The sequence below is a fragment of the Diceros bicornis genome, chromosome 14 (genome assembly GCF_020826845.1).
Source record: "Diceros bicornis minor isolate mBicDic1 chromosome 14, mDicBic1.mat.cur, whole genome shotgun sequence".
Lineage (NCBI taxonomy): Eukaryota > Metazoa > Chordata > Mammalia > Perissodactyla > Rhinocerotidae > Diceros > Diceros bicornis.
Window position 1 is genome coordinate 17,075,147 of NC_080753.1, and position 21,773 is coordinate 17,096,919.

General features: G+C 36.8%; 1 protein-coding gene across 1 annotated transcript; it reads right to left on the minus strand.

Annotated features, from left to right (window-relative positions):
• Positions 1 to 2,994: 2,994 nt before the first annotated feature.
• Positions 2,995 to 14,126, minus strand: GLYATL3 (glycine-N-acyltransferase like 3). The gene is made up of 5 exons (XM_058553941.1): positions 14,049 to 14,126; positions 9,972 to 10,079; positions 8,816 to 8,942; positions 5,406 to 5,532; positions 2,995 to 3,421 (listed from the first exon to the last, which is right to left on the minus strand). The coding sequence occupies exons 1-5, from the start codon at positions 14,124 to 14,126 to the stop codon at positions 2,995 to 2,997; spliced, it is 867 nt and encodes a 288-aa protein (XP_058409924.1).
• Positions 14,127 to 21,773: the final 7,647 nt, after the last annotated feature.

Sequence of the window (21,773 nt, forward strand, 5' to 3'; positions counted from 1 at the left end):
ACTTAAGGTCCAGTTCTAGGCAATCTTAGCCAAATACATGGCTTCTCTTACTATCTATATGCCTATGCCTCCTAAATTTATATCCCTATTGCAGACAATTTCTCTGAGACTCAAATATCCAACTTGATTTTATCACATGTATGTTTTGAACTCAACATCCAAAAACTGAACAATCTCCTGTGCTCCCGATGGCCCCAGACTTGGTGCTGTTCCAGTGTTTCCTATCTCAGTGAAAAACCAACAGACAAGGGTTTCACGACACAGAAACCTAGGGGTCATCCTTGACATTTCTCTCTCATCATACCCTACAGTCATTAAGTCCTCACAACTTTTCCTCCTAAATAGCTTTGGTAATGGTTTACTTCTCACCATTATCACTGCCAGCATTCAAATCCAAGCTAAACTTGGATCACCTCTTGCTTAGACTATTGCAAATAGCCTCCCAACTGATTTCCAAACAGATTAATACTCTGCTTAAAACTCTCCAATGGTTTGTATATTACACTGAAGAAGTTCCTTAAATCAGCATTCAGGTCCTATGCTGATCTAGTCCCTTCCTATTCCTTCAGTCTCTCATCTCCTTGCCTTTTCCTCCTTACTCCAGAAATTGCTCCACACATTCCTTAAAAGAGTCAGAAACAGAATTGAAAGTCGAGCAATTAAATTCAACATGGTTATCTAGAAAATAAAAGTAAAAAAAAAAAAATAATAAGGTTATAGGTACAATTTGGAGGGTAAAAATCTTTTTTTTCAAAAAACTTTGAAATATGGAGTCCGTTGTTGGGGCTGGGGTGGAGGTGGAAAATTCAGAATGCAATGAGGTAAACGAATAACTGCCCCCAAAGAGTCAAAAGCTGCTTAAGAGGCCAATTAACATAATAAAAGTACAGGCTTCAGAATCCGACAAACTCGGTTCTGATTATGACTTGTCCACTTAAAATTTGCATAACTTTTGGTGAATCATACACCTTTGAGCCAGAATTCCCACAATAAGACAATACCTTACCCTTTATAGGGATCAAATTATATATATATGTATCTAGTATTTGGCACAATTATTAGCACCTAGTTAAATGTTAAATAAATGGTAGGCATATTATTATCAGGAAGAAAATAAGACTATAATGTTATTGCCACATACCAGGCAGGAGTAACACACGCTTAATCAATGCTAAAGATAATGAGTACCCCTGGGGCAGAAACTAGACCACATTCTCCCAAGAGGTTTATGGATTCTTGTTACTTGGTGCTCTTCTCTCTGGCCCCAAGGATAAGTTTCCAGGTAACCACCAACTCAGGATGACCTAAGCATATATTCATTCCCAAGTAGTACTTTTATTAAAAAAAAAAAAAAAATCTCTCTTTCAGCTAGTTTACTTTTCTCAGAATAAACACCTAAAACTTGGATTTCCTCTTATCTTTGTAGTTGGGTTTTATGACCTCCATTGGGATAAGAAACCAATATTTTCTATATGGCTGAGTAACTCTATCCAGACTAGACAAATCCAACCATCATGTTTGTGCCTGCTTTTACTGCACACGGAAGAACACAGCTTGTGATGTTTATCTCTTCCTTTACTGTTCTTGGAAGATATACATACACAAGCAACTGGAACCAAAATTAAAAAAATATACTGACAAGGATAAAAGACTAATGAAAGTATTGTTTTAATTATTTAAGCATTTAAAGTTTCTTTACAATAAAGATTCATGGTTTAGTGAAAAGAATAGATTGAAATCAAAATGACAACATTCTGGCTCAGCCTCCAGCACTGATTGTCTACATAATCTTGAAGAAGTCATTTATTTTCCCTGGTCCTCAAACTCTTCACAGGTAATAGATAAGAGAATTAAAGTTTATTATCTTATCAAAATTTATGAGTATATACATATGCATATAGAAAATATGAAAGGAATGTATATATACGTGGGTATATGTTAACATAAGTACAGTGGCCCTATGTGTCTGTGGGATTCTCATCCTCAGATTCAACCAACCATGGCAGAACCGACTGTATTCATTGTACTACACTGTTTTATATATGAGCATCCATGGATTTTGGTATGCTGGAGGGTTCCTGGAAACAACTCCCTGCAGATACAGAGGGACAACTGTATGTTTATACATGCCCATTAGCAGATCCTCATTCACACCTATATATGCATCTTAGTTTCTTATGAGAAAGTAGACTACAAACAAGGAGGCTGGAATAGGTGATAGGTAAGGTCCAATCCTATGCTGACATCGTGTGTTTCTAACATTTAAAATGCCCATATCCTCCATCCAACACAACTGGGCAGTGGGAACTTGCCAGCAATGCAAGTTCTCAGGCTGTACCCCAGAATTACTGAATCAGGGACTGTGGGGGAGAGGCCCAGCCATCTGTGTTGCACCCTGCTTTCCAGGTGATTCTTAAGTGCACTAAAATGTGAGAACCACTGCAGTCTAACATTGTTAGGTAATAACTACGGCTAGAGTCATAGGCGGAAACGGAGAGCCAATAATTAAAGGAGAAAAAACCAGATATTCTACAGAGAACTTGGGTCAGAGGTGGTAGGGACAGAGTTTGGGGAGACACAGCATAGGTGAGCGTAGGGAGTGTTTCTTATGGTGGGAGGGAACTGGTGTGGTTGTGAGAATGCAGGACAGAAGCCCAAGCAGCAATCATAAAGCAGATCATTTGTTCTCATGCAGTCATATCTGCTATATGCTAAGAACTGCTGGCTTTAGAACATTTTTCCAGCAGTAGATCCCAAGGAAGACAATTATCTTCTGTTCTCAGCCATAGCTATCTCTGACCCCTCAGTTATTTACTGTAGGGACCTGAGACAGGGTGAGTTAAGGCTTCTCAGGCTGATCCTACACGTTTTCTCTAGACCCTTTTCAACAACCCAAGATGCTCCTGATCCTAGTGTTAATTTTCCCCTCATTGGCAGCTAAAGAGTGTGTGTTATGTTCAGGGAAAGAAAGAAAATTCTTGGAGTTTCAATGGGCTAGAGGTGAACTTGGCCAGAAAAACTTGCAGGGGTGAGAATAAGCCTATGGAAACGACAAGGCAAGAAGTCCACATGGATACAGTTCAGGAGGCTTATGAGTGCCATGTTGTCATCCAGAATATTGCCCTGACAAGGGAACCCCCAGCTTTGCAACTTCCTGGCCAGTGTGAGGACCACCAGCTTGTTATAACCTTTTCTGCGATGCTCTGGCAGAGTATAGCTGTGGCAAACGGTGGCAAACTGGTCTGTGAGACACCAAGAGATTGGGCTTCCCTCGTCATCGCGGAGACATGCACTGGGGAAGCAGGAGATGACGTTGGCAAGGTACCGGAGGCACTGTTCATTGCCGCCCCGAGACCAAGTCCGGTTGAGTAGATCAGCATCAGCAACACTCAGGTAAGTTAGTCGTAGGGAAGTCCCCATTCTAGACGAAAATGATGAGAGAAGAAATATGAACTCGGGGTCATGTGACTACAAACAATTACTTCTCTTTTACACTAATTCAAACTGAGAAAACATCTCGGAGATAGTGCCTAGCAAATGCCTCAACATTTTCAATGAACCAGAATCCATCACTCCAGCTTATAAACATCTTTCAGGGTTTCATTTCTGATAGTACAAAATACTCATTATGCCACATTAAAGTCTTTTCTTGTAATTTCATGCCCATTTTTTATTGTCCTCAGTATAGATCAAGGCAAGTATTTCATTTCTCTGTAAAACAATTCTCAGATTTGCTCTTAAGTCCTAAGTCTGTTGACACCCTTTCTGAAGCCTTGAACAAGTCTAGATTCCTGGGCCCTCATCTTTTCCTTGGTAAAAAAAAAAAAAAAAAAAAAAAAAAAAAAAAAAGTTTTAGGTAAAACTTCTGTCTTTATGCATCTGTGGCCAGAAAAAGAAATACAAATTGCTTAATGTTCCAGGCACATGTAGATGCTCAGGAAATGCTAGTTCTTCTAGACTTTCCCCTAAAAGGTCCGGAGAAAAGTCTAAAAGCCCACGGCATTAAGATAAAGAAAAAGGTAGGAATTGCTACAGTTTCTAAGAACTGAGATGGATTACTTAGTTGAAAGCCTATGGAGCCGGTTGTGCTTCAAAATGTGCTTTCATTCTTGAAGTTATCAATGTTGTGAGACCATCCCCAGTGACTGTTAAGAGACTGGTAAGGTCCTTCTTGCTATGATCTTCTTTATGAAGCACAAGTTTGTGTTTTCTCTTTGTTAGTGGTTCTGCAATATTAGCTCACATTCAGGCATGCTGTGGGCTCTGTCTGGCACTGTGCCAATCATCTAACCACTAAGCAGGGGTAAAAGAAATAAATACAAGCACTAACTGGCTTAATAGGATTTTTAATTTAATTTTTGAAAATGAACTTTAAAACAAGGGCAAAGAAGCCTCAGGCAAAAATGTCACTGCAAATAAAAACACTGTCAAGGCAAATGTTTCAGGAGTAGTTATATTAGAGACTATGACCTTGTTTCTGAAAGCCAGATATAAAATAAAATAGAGTGTACAAATTTGAGTAATCACTTAGGTGTTAAAGACAAATTGTCTAACTTCCTACACAGAAGAGATCAATTCATGTCGAAACTTGATTTTTAAAGGCCTGACTGGGGACCACAGAGAACTCTAAAAAAGGACAAATACCTGGTTTCTTCAAAAAAAAGTAATGTAAGAAATAAAAAAGATGAAAGGGAACCCATCTGTCAAAAGAAACTTAAGAGAGCTATTAACCAATTATAATGTATGAACCTTATGCAGACAAACAGAAAATGACAGAGCAGGGACTCCAAAGTAAGTAGAAAAGAAGAATGCAGATACAAACGAACAAATGTTTTGGAGGATTTGATTCTGGAGTCAGACTTCCTAGGATTATTTCCTGGCTTTACAGTTTATTCCTGTGTGTTACTTCAACTCTGGTCAGAAAGGGAATAATAATAGCACCACTTTACAGGGCTATGGAAAGGATTCAGGAGGTAATATATTTAAAACATTTACTACCTGGCACATGAGAGCTCAACATAAGGGAGGTTATATACCCTCATGTCTGAAACAACAAAAAACTCTAACAATCTTGGCCTCAGACAATAGAGGTAATTAAGAATTATTTGAGGGAGGAAGATAGCAAGGAATTATTTTTCTGTGTATACTGTGAAAATACAGGACAACTAAGTTCATTTATTACTGTGGACAAAGACACTGATTTGATTTTGCAGAAAATTATGAACAGTCAAGCACAGCAGAAAGGAACACACACACACACACACACACAAACACACACACTTAGACTCAATGGCTTAAATCCAAGATGCCTAAATATTTCTTAATGGTACAAAGTACTCCAGTCACTGCTATCTGTACTTCTATAGAGTAAGTATTATCCCAAATGCAGAAACTTGTTTACATACAGGGAACTGGTGTCTGGCAGAGGTGTAACAGCAGGGAAGCAAACAGCCTTGGAGGAAGTTAGCTTTACATCTACCTGCTTTGAGTTGGCAACAGCTTTGGAAACATCATATAACTCACTCTGCAGCCCTGTATATGGAAAGACATAACGAAAAAATGTGGGCATTTTATTTGAAAACGCAAAAAGGAAATTTGTTGCAATATTTTTATCATCAATACCACCAGTTTGCCACCCTATGTATTTATATATGAATTATTACAGCTACTCCCTGTCTGATTTTCAAACTTTGTGTGGGATTTTCAAATTCCTCTCATGTTGTCCATTGTGATCACGATCTTCCATGGAAATTTGATGTGAATACCCCTTAGGAATTTGGAATTTCTTGTGCGAATTTTGATTTTTCTGACTCCTCAGACTGACCTTAAGCTCCTTAAGGTAAGGGACATTTTATAAGCTCTAAAAGTCTGTGATCTACCATGCAGCTAGAAGTATAAAAGAGCTTAGATTTATTTGGCATGGCATCTGACTTTAAAGACTCTCTTCCAGCCTCTTGCCTAAATGCGCATTACAGAAATATCAAGGTATAAACTTAGTGTTGGTGAGATTTATTCTGAACGTAACTCACCCAACCCCACACATTTATCATAGCTGTACTATATTTATATTATCTGTAAATCTTTTTTCAGTACTTGTACATAAAGCACTGTGATGGGCACTGCTTCACGGTGGGACACAAGAATGGTATGGTCTCTGTTTTGATAGAGTTTCCAGCCCAGAAGGTTAGCTTCTATTTACTTAGAGCTGACTTGCTCTGCTTCTCCAAATCCCCATCTGCTCTGTCCTTTCCAGTCTGGGTCCTGATTGACTAACATTTCTGGAAATTGACTTTCCCACTTCCTTCTGTATCTAATGGTTTGTTTCCTCCTCCCACTAAGTCAGTTCCTCTTGAAGAATACATGAGTGGGAAGTCATGTTGAACACAGTCTGATACTGAGCCTTGGCTCCTGCCTCAGGGAGTTAAGTCTAAGAAAAGATAAGCAAGTCTTCAAGTTAATGCTATTAAAATTATAGATGCTGTGGCCAGCATCCCATATTGTAACACCAAATTACTTCTAAGTAATTCAAAAGACTATCTATGAGAAAAAAATAGGCAGAGCTAACCAAAGCCTTTTGAAATTGTTCATGATTTGGGGATGTTATGGAGACAGCATCTTTTTAGATGCTCTGATTAAGAATAGTAAAGATAGTGATGACTTGTTAGAAGCTATTCAATATTCCAAGGACATTACAGTTATTACCAAAGAAGCCTACAGTCAGGAGACCACATCAGAAGCCAAGGGTAATGCCTGCACTGACTTACGTGCTAAATGAGGGGCCTTTACCACTCCAGTTATGTTAGGTGCTACTAATTCACATCTGTCCCCATCAAACCTTCAGGAAGGATGATTGGGTCAATTTAGATGACTATAAATGACTCACGACTATCAGCTCAGCCTTCTGAAAAAAAATATTGACAATTACAGGGACGTTCTCTCCATAATGATGGACTCAGGTGATTTGAGGATAGTAAGCCTATAGTACAAAAATCCATCCAATTACTGCCATGATTTTTCACATCAAAAAAGAGATATACTTATTTCCACATTAAAGTAATACTGGTGATAAAATTTTTCTAAATTGGGTAGGTGAGTGGTAGAACCATGTCTCACTTCTAACCAGCGTAACTGGGGTAAATCTTGAAGGTGAGAGAGAGTTTAGAACCTCCTTCATAAGATCTTCTTGAGCATTTGCAAATGGATTTTATACAACATCCCAACATCCGTTTGGGTTATGTATGTGCATTAGTGATTGTTTGTAGGTGGACAGAAGCTTTTCCTTGTGAGAGGCTTTAGCTGTTTGTGGCTGAAAAAAAATTACCAGACTTTATACTTCTAAAATGGGCATCCCTACCTTTCTGTCAAACGATCAGGCAACTCATTTCACTGGAACAGTTATAAACAGTAACTTCATTGCCTATATCATCCCCTAATCGTTAGGAAAAGTTGAAAGAGCAAATGATACACTGAAGCTGAAACTGTCCATCCAAACTATTAGAAACTCTTAATCTGCTTCTGTCTTGGCTCAAGTACTTCCACTAGCATTGATGACCATGAAATTATCTCCTTGGAGCTCACATATACTCTTTCCTTATAAAATCATTTAGGATATCCTATGCAGATAGTTGATTATCTCTTTCCAGAATCATTTGCTTCAGAAAGAAGGAAAGGCTTACCTATTGGCATAGACTTAAATTAGAGTTATTCTAAAAGGTTGTGATAGAAAAAGGTTAATAGTAATAAGGAAAAATATCCTGTGACACTCACTGATATCCGTATTACAGTAACAGTGGGAAAAAAATGTCACTTAAAAGCAGCCCCATTTAAATGGCCTCTGCCTACCCCAAAGGCAAAGCCTCATTAGGAGTAAAAAAATAAGTGTTCTTCAGACACTTCTCCAAAGAAGATATACAGAAGGCCAATAGGCATATGAAAAGATGTTCAACATCACTAATCATCAGGGAAATGCAAATCAAAACCACACTAAGATATCACCTTACACTCATTAGAATGGCTATGGTCACCAAGACAAAAAACAACAAATGTTGGAGAGGTTGTGGAGAAACAGGAACCCTCATTCACTGCTGGTGGGAATGCAAACTGGTGCAGCCTCTACGGAAAACAGTATGGAGATTCCTCAAAAAACTAAAAATAGAAATACCCTACGAGCCAGCTATCCCACTACTGGGAATCTATCCAACGAACCTGAAATCAACAATCCAAAGACGCTTATGCGCCCTTATGTTCATTGCAGCATTATTCACTATAGCCAAGAAGTGGAAGCAACCCAAGTGTCCCTCAACTGATGATTGGATCAAGAAGACGTGGTATATATATGCAATGGGATACTACTCAGCCATAAAAAAAGACAAAATCGTCCCATTTGCAACAACATAGATGGACCTGTAGGGTATTATGTTAAGCGAAATAAGCCAGAATGAGAAAGACAAACACCACATGACCTCTCTCATATGTGGAATATAAACCAACACACAGAGAGAGAGAACTGTATGGTGGTTACCAGGGGCAAGGGGGCCGGGGGGTAGGCACAAGAGGTGAAAGGAGGCATTTATATGGTGACTGACAAATAATAATGTACAACCAAAACTTCACGTTATCAACTATTAAGACATCAATTAAAAAAAAGTGTTCTTATAAAACTACAACATATAAATCTTAAATATATAAATGTATGTTTATATATTTGTGCCTATATGTGTATATATACCATACATATGAAATATGTCATGTCTATCTGATATATGACAAAAAGGAGAAAAAAAATGACTGCTTAGTGTCTTGCACTTGACCTCACCTTGTATTTGAAAACATTGGTCCCAGTTGATAACATCACATTCTTCCAATAGCTGTTGGTAAGCCCTGACATCCTTGTAGAACACAGCATAGGCATTAGTATAATGGTCCAGGTTATCTGTCTCAGTCTAGGACAGAAGACATAATCATAAAAACATAAACATATCCTTTAGATAACTCAAATCCTAGCTAGATTAGACATCACTAGCTGTGCATGTCTAGACAATTTCCATTACCAAATTTAGCCTCCTACAAAAAATGGCTAAGTGAAGCAACTAGAAGGATGTGCAGCTATGACATACAACTATCTACTGGGGCTTTGGGGGAAAAGTAAATAAAATTATTAAAAAAAAAATGGCTAAGTGGGAGTGTGGCTAATAAACTGTAGTGAAGGAAAGAACAGAAATTTTGGGACTTTTGCTTATTTCTTCTGTTATTAGGGAGTTTTTTTGTTTTTGTTGGTGAGAAAGATTGGCTCTGAGATAATCTTCCTCTAGTTTATATGTGGGATGCTGCCACATCATGGCTTGATGAGCAATGTGTAGGTCCACGCCTGGGATGTGAACCAGCAAACCATGGGCTGCCAAAGTGGAGCATGTGAACTTAACCACTATGCCACCAGGTGGCCCCTATTAGGGAGGTTTTAAGACATTTATTTCACATTTTTTTAGGATTTTATTTGTTTATAAACATAAAAAGTGTATAACTCAATGGATCCACCTACAAGAATCAAACAGATCTCTCCAAACTTTCCTAATGTGGTTAGGGTAGCACATCTTTGATCGCTTGAGCCTCTCTTTGGTCTCAGAGGCAGAATGGGGCAGATGTTGTCTTTTTCAACCATCTTCCATATTTACCTACATGATCCAAGTCATTGGTCACAAGGAATCATCAACCCAGTGGAAGGTCTAGTATGTACAAATATGTATGCAGCCTGCTTCTAGAGATTATGAAACGCTAAAACATTATCGAACATTTAGATGAGAGGTTTTCCACATGTCTGATACTCCAAAGCCAGTTAAGTTAGAAACTAATGGTGAAATATGTAGCTTTTGAGGCTAAAGTATATGGCTATGATGGTTATAATACCCCCTTTACCTACTCTTTTTTTCCCCAGTGGATGCCAACCCTTATTTTTTTGCCTTTCAGAACTGTACCGATTTCTGCTGCCGGGTGATAACAGCTTTGAAGTCTGGCCATGAATCCAATACTATTTCCTTTTGAAAGGGATTCCCACGATTTATGTTCATCACTGCTCCATAAACCTGAGCCAGAGAACCCAGAGATACAAGGCAATCACACTACAAACTGTTTCAGTTGCATATTATCCTTTTCACATCTTGTTCTATTGTATAATCATGACCATGAGAGGGGAAATTATAAATATATACACACATATACACAACATACACACAAACTTCTCTCTTGTTATTTCATCAGTGCACATGAAAACTGGTAAAAAGTCTATAAGGGCCTACAAAAAATCTCCCCAAACCTAGATTTTATGGTACAACAGTGAGAGGTACCAAATCCATAGGCTTACTAGATGGGTGCTTGGCATGTAGGTCAGCAATAAATACTTACTGAATGAATCAGAATCTGATGTATGCATTTAGGGCTCATACATCTTTTAAATCTTTTTAAATGTATTATCATTCTATAATAATTTTGATGCTTAGCTGTTTTTGAAGTTTATTATACTATCCGAAAATAACCTGTGAAATGCAACTACTCCTTCAACTCTGAATTACAATTAAACATCACTTGAGGGTAAAAGAACTCCCTACCAAAAAGAAAAAAGCCAAAAACAGCCCCCTGCATTTCAGATTTGATGGAGCAAGTCTCTGTAAACATTCCCTGAGGATCGTACCTATGTCTCATTCATTATTGTATCCATGGAGTCTGACATAGCTGATCAAATGCTTGTTGACTGAACAATACTGAAGTAACATTAGAATTCTGTTCTTTGGACTTTCACCTTTTTTTCTCCACTAAGGATCAAAGATGTCTGTCCTACAAAACAACTGTCATGTGTTGTATGTGTGCTTGTAGAGAAGAGAAAGTTGTGGTGTTAGTGAGGACAGCTGAGCTACAGGACAGTGTTCACAGTGGCATTTTCATAATAGACAAAAACTAGAAACCATCTAAATGTCCATCAACAGTGGAAAAAATAAACTGTGTCATATTCATACCATGGATTACAAAACAGCAACATAATGTTGTGCAAAAGAAGCTAGATACAAAAAGATACTTATTGTGTGATCTAATTTATATTATATTCAAAAACAGGCAAAACTAAATTAAGGCTTAAAAAATCAGGAGAGTGTGTCCTTTTGGGGAACAGGGAAAGGGAGAGACTGGAAAGACTCATTGGGGGTGGGAAGGAGCGGCATCTGAAATAATGTTCTTGACTGGAGTGGAGGTTACACAGACTTTGCTGTGTGAAAATTCATTAAGCTACATAATTATGTTATGTGCACTTTCTAGTATGTGTTATACTTCAATGAAAAAAAATTAAACTGTAAAGGCATTGGAACCTACATTTTCCTTCTTTATCACTATCTTAATTCAAATCACTCACCTCAATGCCTAGAACATTATCCAACTCTTTTCTGTCTTAATCTGGGGCTTTACTCAAATTTTCTCATAGAATATATCTTTCCAAATTTAATCTGGCTGATACTGTTAATGTATAACATGGATCACACTTAGTGAAAATACAAGAACTAAAGTAACCTGGAAGGGTAATATTTGTTCTGTTAATCATTAAATTCTGGGGCTGCTAATCTTACATACACAGAATAATAAGTTTATTAAAATGGTTCACATGAAGAAACCATATATCCTTATTCAAGAATGGACATTAAATATGACTGGAATGTTCAGAAGTTTAAAAGGAAAAAACTCTTTCCAATATTCAGATTCTGAAAGAAAAAAAAACATAACTTGCTTGTAAAACATTTGGAACCAGCTGAAAGATTTGGCACTGGTTGAAAACAAACAAACAAATCCAATAGCTATGTATTCAAAGCGTTGATGTTGAGAGGAGATGGGAAGTGGCTAGGGGGGAATGAGCAGCTAGAACTTGTAAAGGAACTTTGGAGGGATATTTAATCACTTAACCACTTAGGTGAGATTATGAAATACATAGCTATAAACTCCAAAGAATGGAAAAGGGTGAACAACAATACTATCTTTTACCTTTTTTATTTTCTAAAGGACATAGTATAACTGAAAGGGTATTTTGAAAGTATGGTCAAAGATCCAAAGCCAGGCATTACATAACAATGAAGTAATTGAAGTAGGTTAAAGAGATCCGGGGATAAAGAGACTCAGTGTACAGAAAATGAGAAATTGGCAGTACCAACTTAAACAGCTATTAAAGAGAAGATTATACAAGGAAGGCACCGATTTGTACCTACGTCCTTCATTTCGTTAACTCTTACTTCTTCTGTTGGTTTTATGAGAGGAAAACATTTCAAAAGAACACTCAATTTGGAATCTGATAACCTGGATTTAAAGGTGAACTCTAGCACTTAGAGATGGTGAAGTGACTTAGTAACATCATCTATAAAATTATAATATAAATATCTGCCTATTCAGAGGTATTAATATTACAGAAGGGTTAATATTACAGAGGTATTAATATTAGTTTTTATGAAGCTCAAATGAGATACTGTGAAATATATTTTTAAAAATTATACATACTATTCAGATAAAGTCAACTAATCTGAATTCAGAAGTCTTTAAAAAATAAGATTTGAGCAGGTAGGGAATTAGTAAGTAACTTTTGTATAAAGCTTCCAGTGACCAATCAACAACAGTTTATTGAGTAATTAGTATGGGCAGAGCCCCATGCCAAGCACTGTGGGAGGAGTAAAAAAAAACGTTCGACATCTATACCTGGGCATCTGGGAGCTAAGATGTTATGGGAAAAGCAATAGATATGAAATCAAAAGAACTGAGACTTAATTCTGCTTTTTCACTTGCTATGTTATCTTCTTTGAGCTTCAATTTATTCATTTATAAAATGGGTTAATAAATACACTAGAAAGTTGTTGGAAGGACAAAAAAATTTAAATTCTATGTATGCTAAGGTCCTATCCAATTATAATATTCATAATCTAGGTGCCCATCATTTGTCTTGATGATTATAACATCTTTCATGACCCTGTGAAGGTCACCAAAAACTTTTTAGTTCTCTCTGGAGAAAGAGTTAGCCAGACATGTTGTCAAAGCAAAGTAGCCTACTATCTTATTCCCTTTGTTCACCTCAGTGTCAGCATTCAAAACAGGAAAATTTGGATCAGAGTGTCCATTTGGTACTTTTTTAGCCATATGACCCCTAATTATCACTCAGATTTTCCCTATCACATATAGTTAAGCATGATCAATAAGGCAAGATGACTAGATTTAAATTAACTCAGTACTACAGGCCTTTACTCTAGATCACTTTCATTCAAATTTTAGTATGAATAAGGATTATCCTGGGTGTTTGTAAAAAAAAATAGAGGTCCCTGGTCTCTAACTTGAGAAATTATGATTCATTATATCTCTTCTGGGTTATTAGTATGCCACTCACATTTTAAAATCACTGTTGTAGAGCTTTCTCTTTGCTCAAGAAACTCAGTCCTCAAAGACAAGTTCATTACATTTTGCGTTTTTTCTCCAAGTGCTTAAACTATTTCTAATCTTACATTTTATTTGTAATCTTTGATTAATGTCATCTTCCACAGTAGCTCTGAGTTATCAGTATGCTCTCATGGACTTTTAGAAGACTCTAACAGATACAGGCTTGATAACTAACAAAGTCACTGAAAAAAATTCAATAATAAAGATCTTGAAATAAAGAGAAAAAAAACTTCATAACAACCCCTAAACTTCAGTTCCATTGTGTACCTAGAGTATGTTCTTACCAGCAGTGCCATCCAATCCATACTCTTCTGCCCCTTAAAAAATTTTAGGACTCAAATTTACCTTAGCAACAATCCAGTCCAGCATCACCTAAATTTTCCTAGGAGTCATCCAGAGTGACCGTCAAAAATATAACTTTCTGGGCCATATCCACAACGCACTGAATCAGTCTCTAGCAGGAGGGGACTGGGAAGCTGTATGTTTAAGTGTTCCCAGAGAGCTTTATTTTCAGAAAAATTTGGGAAACAGCCACAAGTCTGACATCATTTCACAGATTAATAAAATAAAAAAATATAATAAAACTCTTCAATTTATAGTACCTTGAGTGATTCAGGAAAGTGAATCTTCAACATTTTTTCCAGTATTAGTAATTTGGTAGAACAGTTTAGCACCAACATCTTCTCCAGAGCTCTAGCAGTTCCACACCTAATTAAAAACTTGAAGGTATACATTAATTTTTGCTTGTTAACATTTGAATCTCCTAGGAATATCTTTGAAGTCCCGTTTTCCCTGGGTGTGATTCTGGATGCCATTGCTCCCTCTGAAGAGGGTGGGAGGAGGAAGATAGGGAGGCAATGGGATGGGTAACTCAGAGAACACATGGACATGGCGAGTGTGGATGACCAAACTCTGGAAAGCTGTGAGAATCTATGCTTGGTTAAGTCTTCCTATTATACATGTTCATTGTACTCTAAACTCTTCCTTCAGGACATGAGAACAGTTGTAATTTTACATTTCTTTGCGTTTTCTTTGATTTAGGTTTGTCTCAAGTAGCCTGTAAGCCGCATGAAGGAAGGGCCTACATCTGCTCTGTGCTCCACAGTATCCCCAGTACCCACTACAGGGCCTGGCACATAGTAAGGGGCATTCTAAGCAGTTGTTGAATGGTGATATGATGCTCAGAGTATGAGTCTTAGGGTTGAGTAAATAAACTTCTTTTTCACAATGTGGGGCAAAGACCAGAGAAAGACTTGAGTGAGTCAGGTGTCAGGTGGTTAAGAGGAACAACTTGGAGAGAAACACAGATTGAAGGTGAAGAATCAGATGTGAGCAAAGGCTGAGGCTCATTTTAGTCAGATAAAATTAAGGAATGAAACAGCCTAAATATAATGTATGCAATGTCATTCATTCTTATGCAATTATATTTTCTAGATTTTGGGGCTCCATCTCTCCTACTTTTTGTTCTCAAGAAAACTTGTTTTCCCCCAACATTCCAATCAGGTCTTGACTGAATTAAAGAAAAAAATTTTTTTTTTCTATTCAATATAGTAGAGCTTGTCCTCTCACTCTTAGCAGCCAGGTACTAGGACGCAAAGATAACTCAGCCGATGTGAGAACCTGGTGCTTCTGGATTGCGGTGGGTTGTTCCTTTACAACATATTTTCCAGACCGAGAAAACTACTTGATTTCCTTATGTGGCATCTCTGTGTGGCTATAAGATACTCAGAGTGTTTGATTGTGATTTACTTAAAATCTACTGTAAAACACTATCATATGGTTTATGTGAGTCTAAAAAGTATGTTTCTTATGATCAAGCCCTGTGGGCTCCAGTTCAGTGAGTGGTACACCTGAGGTGTTTGTATTTTCTGCAGAAGTCAGAAGAGATACCAAGGGCCAGGCAGCCTCAGAAAATCAGGCTTCTGGACCCTGGTACTCATACCCTGGGCCAATATTAGAAACTTGGAACAGATCAAGTTTCCAGAGTTCGGATTGAGCAAAGAAAGGAGAAGTGTAGTCATCATCTCTTCACCCTTGTATCTGCTTGACTTTTCACTCACTGTTATCTCTAAATAAAATTTAAACTTCTTAGTAGAGCCTCATGTTAAACACATTCATTTATTCTAATTCAATATCTTTTGAGGAAAAAGGAAATGAAATTATTTCAAAAGGAAGTTGATCATGTGTCTCTTATTAGGTTTGATGTCTAGAGATTTTTTTTATGTCCTAATACATAGCAAAGTAGCTGGTGCAAAGAGTAAGAATTCTAAGTTGTTGATAATTTGCTTATTTATTGCCTGGTTTGTTCCCAAAAGAATCTAAAACCACTTATAAACATAGGTAAAACATATGAAGAAAAATTAAGTTCAAATTAAAATTCAGGCAAGGGAAAAATAGAGGTACAAAACCAGTATGGAGTCAAGAGTGAGGTCAGCAGGCAAAGCATATGGCGTACAGTCCTACTTATAGAGTTGATCCTCTTTGTGGATTCCATATTCGTGAATTTACTTACTTGCTAAAATTTATTTGTAACTCCGCAAAATCAATACTGATAGTGCTTTTGCAATCATTTGTGGACATGTGTAGAGCAGTGAAAACTTTGAGTCTCCCAATGCCCACATTTTCAGATGAAGTCAAAGAAGCTAACTTTTTGTTCCAGCTCTTATGCTGGAAACAAGTCCCATATGTGGTCTATTTAGTGCCGTGATTTTTTGCATTTTTTGCCTTTTGTTGGTGATTTCACTGTTTAAAATAGCCCCCAAGCATAGTGCTTAAGTGCTGTTTAGTGTTCCTGAGTGCAAGTCTGTCATGTGCCTTATGGAGAAAATACATGTGCAAGATAAGCTTCCTTCAGGCATGCGTTATAATGCTCTTGACTGAGTTCAATGATAATAAACCAACAATATATATTTAATAACGTGTCTTTAAATTGAAATACACATAAAACAAGGTTATGAGGTGGTCTGCTGATGAAAATGTTGTGACCAGAGGCTTGCAGGAACCTAACTCTGTACTTTCCCTAGCAGCAATGGTTCAGAATTTGCTGAGACAGTGTTCCCTGGGACTTGATTGAACATACCTGTCATGAACAATGAGCATCCACTGTGCTTGCAGGAGACAAGAGCCCGTTTTTTTATTCTAAGCTTTTTAGCAGCTAACACAAAGAGAAACAAACATGATTAGTTACACGATTCAGTTTGCCCATAAAATTATCCTGAGCTCTTTACCATAGCATTTGCTTGACTTTTCCACTTGTACCATCTCTAAATGAAATTCAGTTCTCTAACTTCTAAATAATCAAAACTCTCCGTGATCTGGCTTCAATAAACCTTTCTAGACTAAGGAGCTCTTTCAACTCACAAACAAATTACACAGGGTGACAAGTGTTGGTGACATTAAAATAAGAGAAACATTTCCCCCCTGGGTTCATAGAGAGGACACTATAATTAATGAACAACATTGGGCAATATCCTTTCAGTAAACAGTGATGAATTTCATAAAGAGCTTTTTGTTTTTTTTTGAGGGGGTGGTGAGGAAGATTAGCCCTGAGCTAACGTCTGTTGCCAATCCTCCTCTCTTTGCTGAGGAAGAGTAGCCCCGAGCTAACATCTGTTGCCAATCCTTCTCTCTTTGCTGAGGAAGATTGGCCCTGGGCTAACATCCGTGCCCATTTTCCTCCACTTTATGCAGGCCGCCGGCCGCAGCATAGCTTGATAAGCGGTGCGTAGGTCTGTACCCGGGATCCGAACCTGCGAACCCTGGGCGGCCGAATTGGAGCATGTGAACTTAACCGCTATGCCACCGGGCCAGCCCCAGGAGCGTTCTTTTATTAAATACAAAGATGCTTTTAAAGGCCACAAAACAGAATGCAGAAATTCTCATCGTGCAGAAAATATTTTTTACACGTTTTTGAGTTATATTAGAAAGTCATAGTGACAACTATTAACTCTGAAAGCTACAAGATCAGATTGTCATATCCCTACCAATTATAAATTCCCCATAATTAATGTGTTCTAGAACTGGAAAGTAAAGGTTTGTAAACCCTTTAGCCAAACTGTTAGCAACAGCAGGCTTACTAACTGAAGTCTTTGTCAAGGAAAATAATTATACTCATGTAAGTTTTAGGAACTGAAGTTTCTTTGGGATATTTAAGTGTCCATCAACACACAGCAAGCACCTAAAATATTTTATTGATTAATATTAATCAGACAAGGAAAGCATAACCTGCTCCTGGTAAACTTTTAATTCTTATAAATAAAACATAAGATCTCTGTTTTTGTGGTGTAACACATCATTTATACAATAATGGATGTTTGTTGATGAAGGAAAAACGTTCTTTTTTCTAAAGTGCTTGCAATCCAATGCTAGTAATTATTTTTCAGATGGTAGGTTTTTCTGTTTAGAGATTTCCCTCTTAATCTGTTTCTCTAGTTGTACCCATATCACAATGCAAAGAATTTTATATTTCATAATATAAAAATATCAAAATTTAAAAAAAATTAAAAAGCAATAACACCAAAAAACAAAAACAGAAAGAAAATATCTTTTCCTCTAAACCTAATTATAATTTACTCTTCCTATATAATGTTGAATTTCATCTCTCCTCTTTCTATTTCTCTCATTTCTTCTTGCAGTTATAACCAATGATTTGAAATTTAATATTTTAATAAATAAATGCTTACCTGCTGTTGAAAGTTCAGTCTGAAACTGAGACCTTTCACTGTGTATCAGTGCAGCAGCTCCTTCTCCATAAATAGTGAGTTTATTCTTCAAGCCTACTTCCCTAATTAGTCCTTAGCGAGAAAAGGAGGGAGTGGAAAAAGTGTCCACACCCGTAGAAAGGGAGGCGCTTATGATGTCAGGTGAAAATCATCACACCTACAGCACAAGTAGTTTTGCTCCATCTCCTTTCTGTCACATTCAGTCACGGTGTAAAAGCCAGTGAATGCTAATGTTGATTTAGAGATGGACATTTTCTAGACACAAAACTTATCTATCTGTCAGGATCTTGTGGAAGGGAATATAAAGGAATGGGACCCAGGCAAATGGGCTACAATAAGAAAGTAATATAGAGGTACTGACCCCTTATATATTTTTATCTATTCTGAAGAAAATGATTTTGCTGCCCTAAACTTCCAAGGCTGAAAGAGAGTAATCTCTAAAGAGGAGACTTCTGGAATTGAGAGTATTTTTGAGAATTTTAATTCTTTTACTCTCCTCATTTAAAGGACAAGTCATTCAATTTACTTGCTTCCCTCAAACGGCCGCAATTTCAAGCACCGTATAAGCATTTACATGGGCATCTTAACACTCAACACAGTACTTGAGTAATAAACAGTATGAATATTTCTACGGCTTATGGAGAGGACTTTGATTTGAATGTGGTCACATGGGAGGATACTGTTTACCATCTTTATCTCATAAAGTCAAGATCAAATGAAGGGGTAAGTTAGGGCATTCTTTAAGATGCTAGTTTAAGTAATACAATGGGTAGTTGGTAGTTGAAAGTGACCATAGAAATTGTATTAGATGACAATTACTAGATATCAAAATGAGTGGTTTTGATTTTGGTACATTGATAGATTTTTTTTTTAAAGATGTTACTAAGGGCAATGTATTCCTATGCATGACCCTAAGGATCCTATATAAATCCAGTCTTTTCTAAATATTATCTGAGGAAAATCAATTAAAAAAATGAACAGAAGCTGTTATTTGTAGAACACAAACTGTTTTAAATATGAAATATAGTATCAGAAAAAAACCTTAAAAAGTTAGGGGTCAAGTTATTTATGAACTCTGAGAGACATATAAATGTCTTCGTGGATTTAGACTACATCCTGTTCCCAAGTGCTTCCAAAATAGAAACTTCTATTCTTTTTTCAGAGTTCTTTGCTCTCTATAAAACATCACAACTAATTAGATTACTTGCTTTTCGCCATAAGGAAAAATAACCAAAAAGACAAAGCATATTACTTTTCCAGGAAAACTGCATTGGTTGAAAGTAATTAAATTTGAAACATGTCCATCAAGCTAGGCTGAACTTTAAACTCTGAGATTAAAAGGAAAAAGAGAAAGAAGGGGAGGATAAAAGGAGGTTACTAATGTAAGATAAATTTAAAGAGATTTTCTTTTATAAATCCTTGTGAACAAATCCATGATACCTATTATCATTATACCTGGAGAAATAGAGGGACTTGTACTTTGTTGCAATAGGATTTAGTCATTAGCTTCAGTAACTCCTTCCTTATCAGCAAATTCCTAAGAAGTCAAAGTTACAATTATTATTTTTGACTTCCCAGCTCTATCACTTATTGAGTGATCTTAAGATCACTTAGCCTCCTTGTGCCTCAGATTCTTCACCTGTAGGATGAGGATAATAGAGGTTTAATCCCCATAGGATTTCGATTAGGGTTAAACGTTGGTATAAATGCATGTATACATGTAATGGGCTTAGAATAGTGCCTGGCACGTAGCACCCATAGATAAATGTCAGCCATTTTAACCATTGTTATTATTGTTACATAGACCCGGTGTCCCGTTTGAAAACCTACATTAATTTTAAGGATCTCTTTGAGGATGGAAATGGGGTGAAATTGGCCAAGGCACATTTGTTTCTGTTTCTATTATATTAGCTAAAAAATGAACAATTTCATTTTTAAAAAGTACCATATAGTAATTTTATTGGATTTGAAAAACATCTCACCTTTATCTTCCCCTTTGTTCAATTTTAACAGCCATAACCAATCTTTGGATAAGATTGCTACAGCAGCTTCATAACCTTGACAACAGGAGAGATCACTTGAATGAGGAGAACAAACATGTAAGCCAGGAGAAAGTGGTTCTCTGGTGGTTTAGTAGCAAAGAAATACGCTCAGTGGCAGCAACTCTTAACAAGAAAAGCTAGCTGGAACACAAAAAGGGCTCAGTCACATTAGTCAATGATAAAGCCCAAATGGGAGATTTAAATTTCTCTCTACTTTTGCTTTCCTTCTTCTCTCTCTTTTCCTCAGAGCTGAATATTTCTTGACAATGACTGAAACAGGAGAGGATTTAGAAGACTCGTTTGGAAACTAAGCCAACCTGAGCTATTAAATACTAATTTTGACAGGCGCACCTGCGCCTCTATTTGCCTATTTTTGGTAAATAGAGAATACCAGGAAATTCTATCCAACCAAATAGAGGAAAGTAAATTTGATGTTCCAGTGCAGGTGTCTCTTATTTAAACAAAACCTGTTTGTTAAACACAAGCTCAACCTAAAGTTAGGAGAAGTGGAAGGGCTCATATAAGAATTTTAAATAAATGACAGGACACTAAGGCTCTGCAATGTGTCTGTGCAGGCGGCCTCCCCCCAAAATTACACCAATTTGCCTTCCTTCCTTAAGACCCATTTTCCTGTATGTTCAGCAACTCTCCCTTTTAACATTTTTCAATCTGATAGGTGAAAACATTTCATTGTTTTAATTTGCATTTAAGTGATTACTATAAGGTTGAACATCTTTCAAATACTTAATGACCATGTAGGTATCTTCCTTTGAGAACGGCCTATTTTCCTATTGGTAATCTATTTGTTACTGATATTTTAGAGCTCTTTATGAATAAGGATATTATTTCTTTGTTTGATATATGTTGTAGATATTCTCCAGTCTGCTGTGTTTTGGGCTTGGTTTTTTTAAATCTTATTTTAAAAAGTTCAGTTTTATGTAATAATCCTTCAATTTTTTTTTCCTTTACAGTTTTTATCTTTGTTTATATGCATAATAGGGCTTTTTGCTACACTTTCATCATCAACATTCATTCATAAGTTCTTTGTAGTTTCTATTTTTATATTTATTTGGAATTTAATTTAGCATCAAGTAGGAATATTAACCACCACTCCTCCATCCTCGTGCCATGTGGCTAGCTAATTTTCTCAAGACCATTTATTGAATAATATATTTTTCTGCATTTTATTTGAAATGCCATCTTTATCGTATGCTACACTTTTACACTGTATATCCTCCATCCCAAATTAGGTATTTTTTAGAATTTAAAGTTCCTGGCATTGGCACTTAGTCACTGGAGGAGTTATAGCATAGTTGGTGTGGCCTGTGCATGTGACAACTTAGGTTGGGATACTACATAGTAGGACAGCCATCTGAATTATTGGGAACACATGCAGTGGATTTTTAAATTTTATTGGGGTAATTAACTCTTAAATTCTTCACAAAGAACATACCAAAATTCAGCCTTTAAAAAACACAGTGTATATTTTGGCTTGCCTGCTACCTGCCAGAAGATACTGTAGATCTCTCAAAATTAGATCGCATACTTTTCAAAGGTACAAGCG

What these genes read in the sequence shown, in the direction of transcription:
- GLYATL3 (XM_058553941.1), bottom strand. Translation starts at nt 14,126, where the DNA reads ATGTTGGTGCTAAACTGTTCTACCAAATTACTAATACTGGAAAAAATG. An exon ending in ACTTTCCTGAATCACTCAAG is followed by an intron (nt 10,080 to 14,048) that starts GTACTATAAATT and finishes TCTCTGGCTCAG; the next exon opens with GTTTATGGAGCAGTGATGAA. An exon ending in CCAATGTTTTCAAATACAAG is followed by an intron (nt 5,533 to 8,815) that starts GTGAGGTCAAGT and finishes TTCCATATACAG; the next exon opens with GGCTGCAGAGTGAGTTATAT.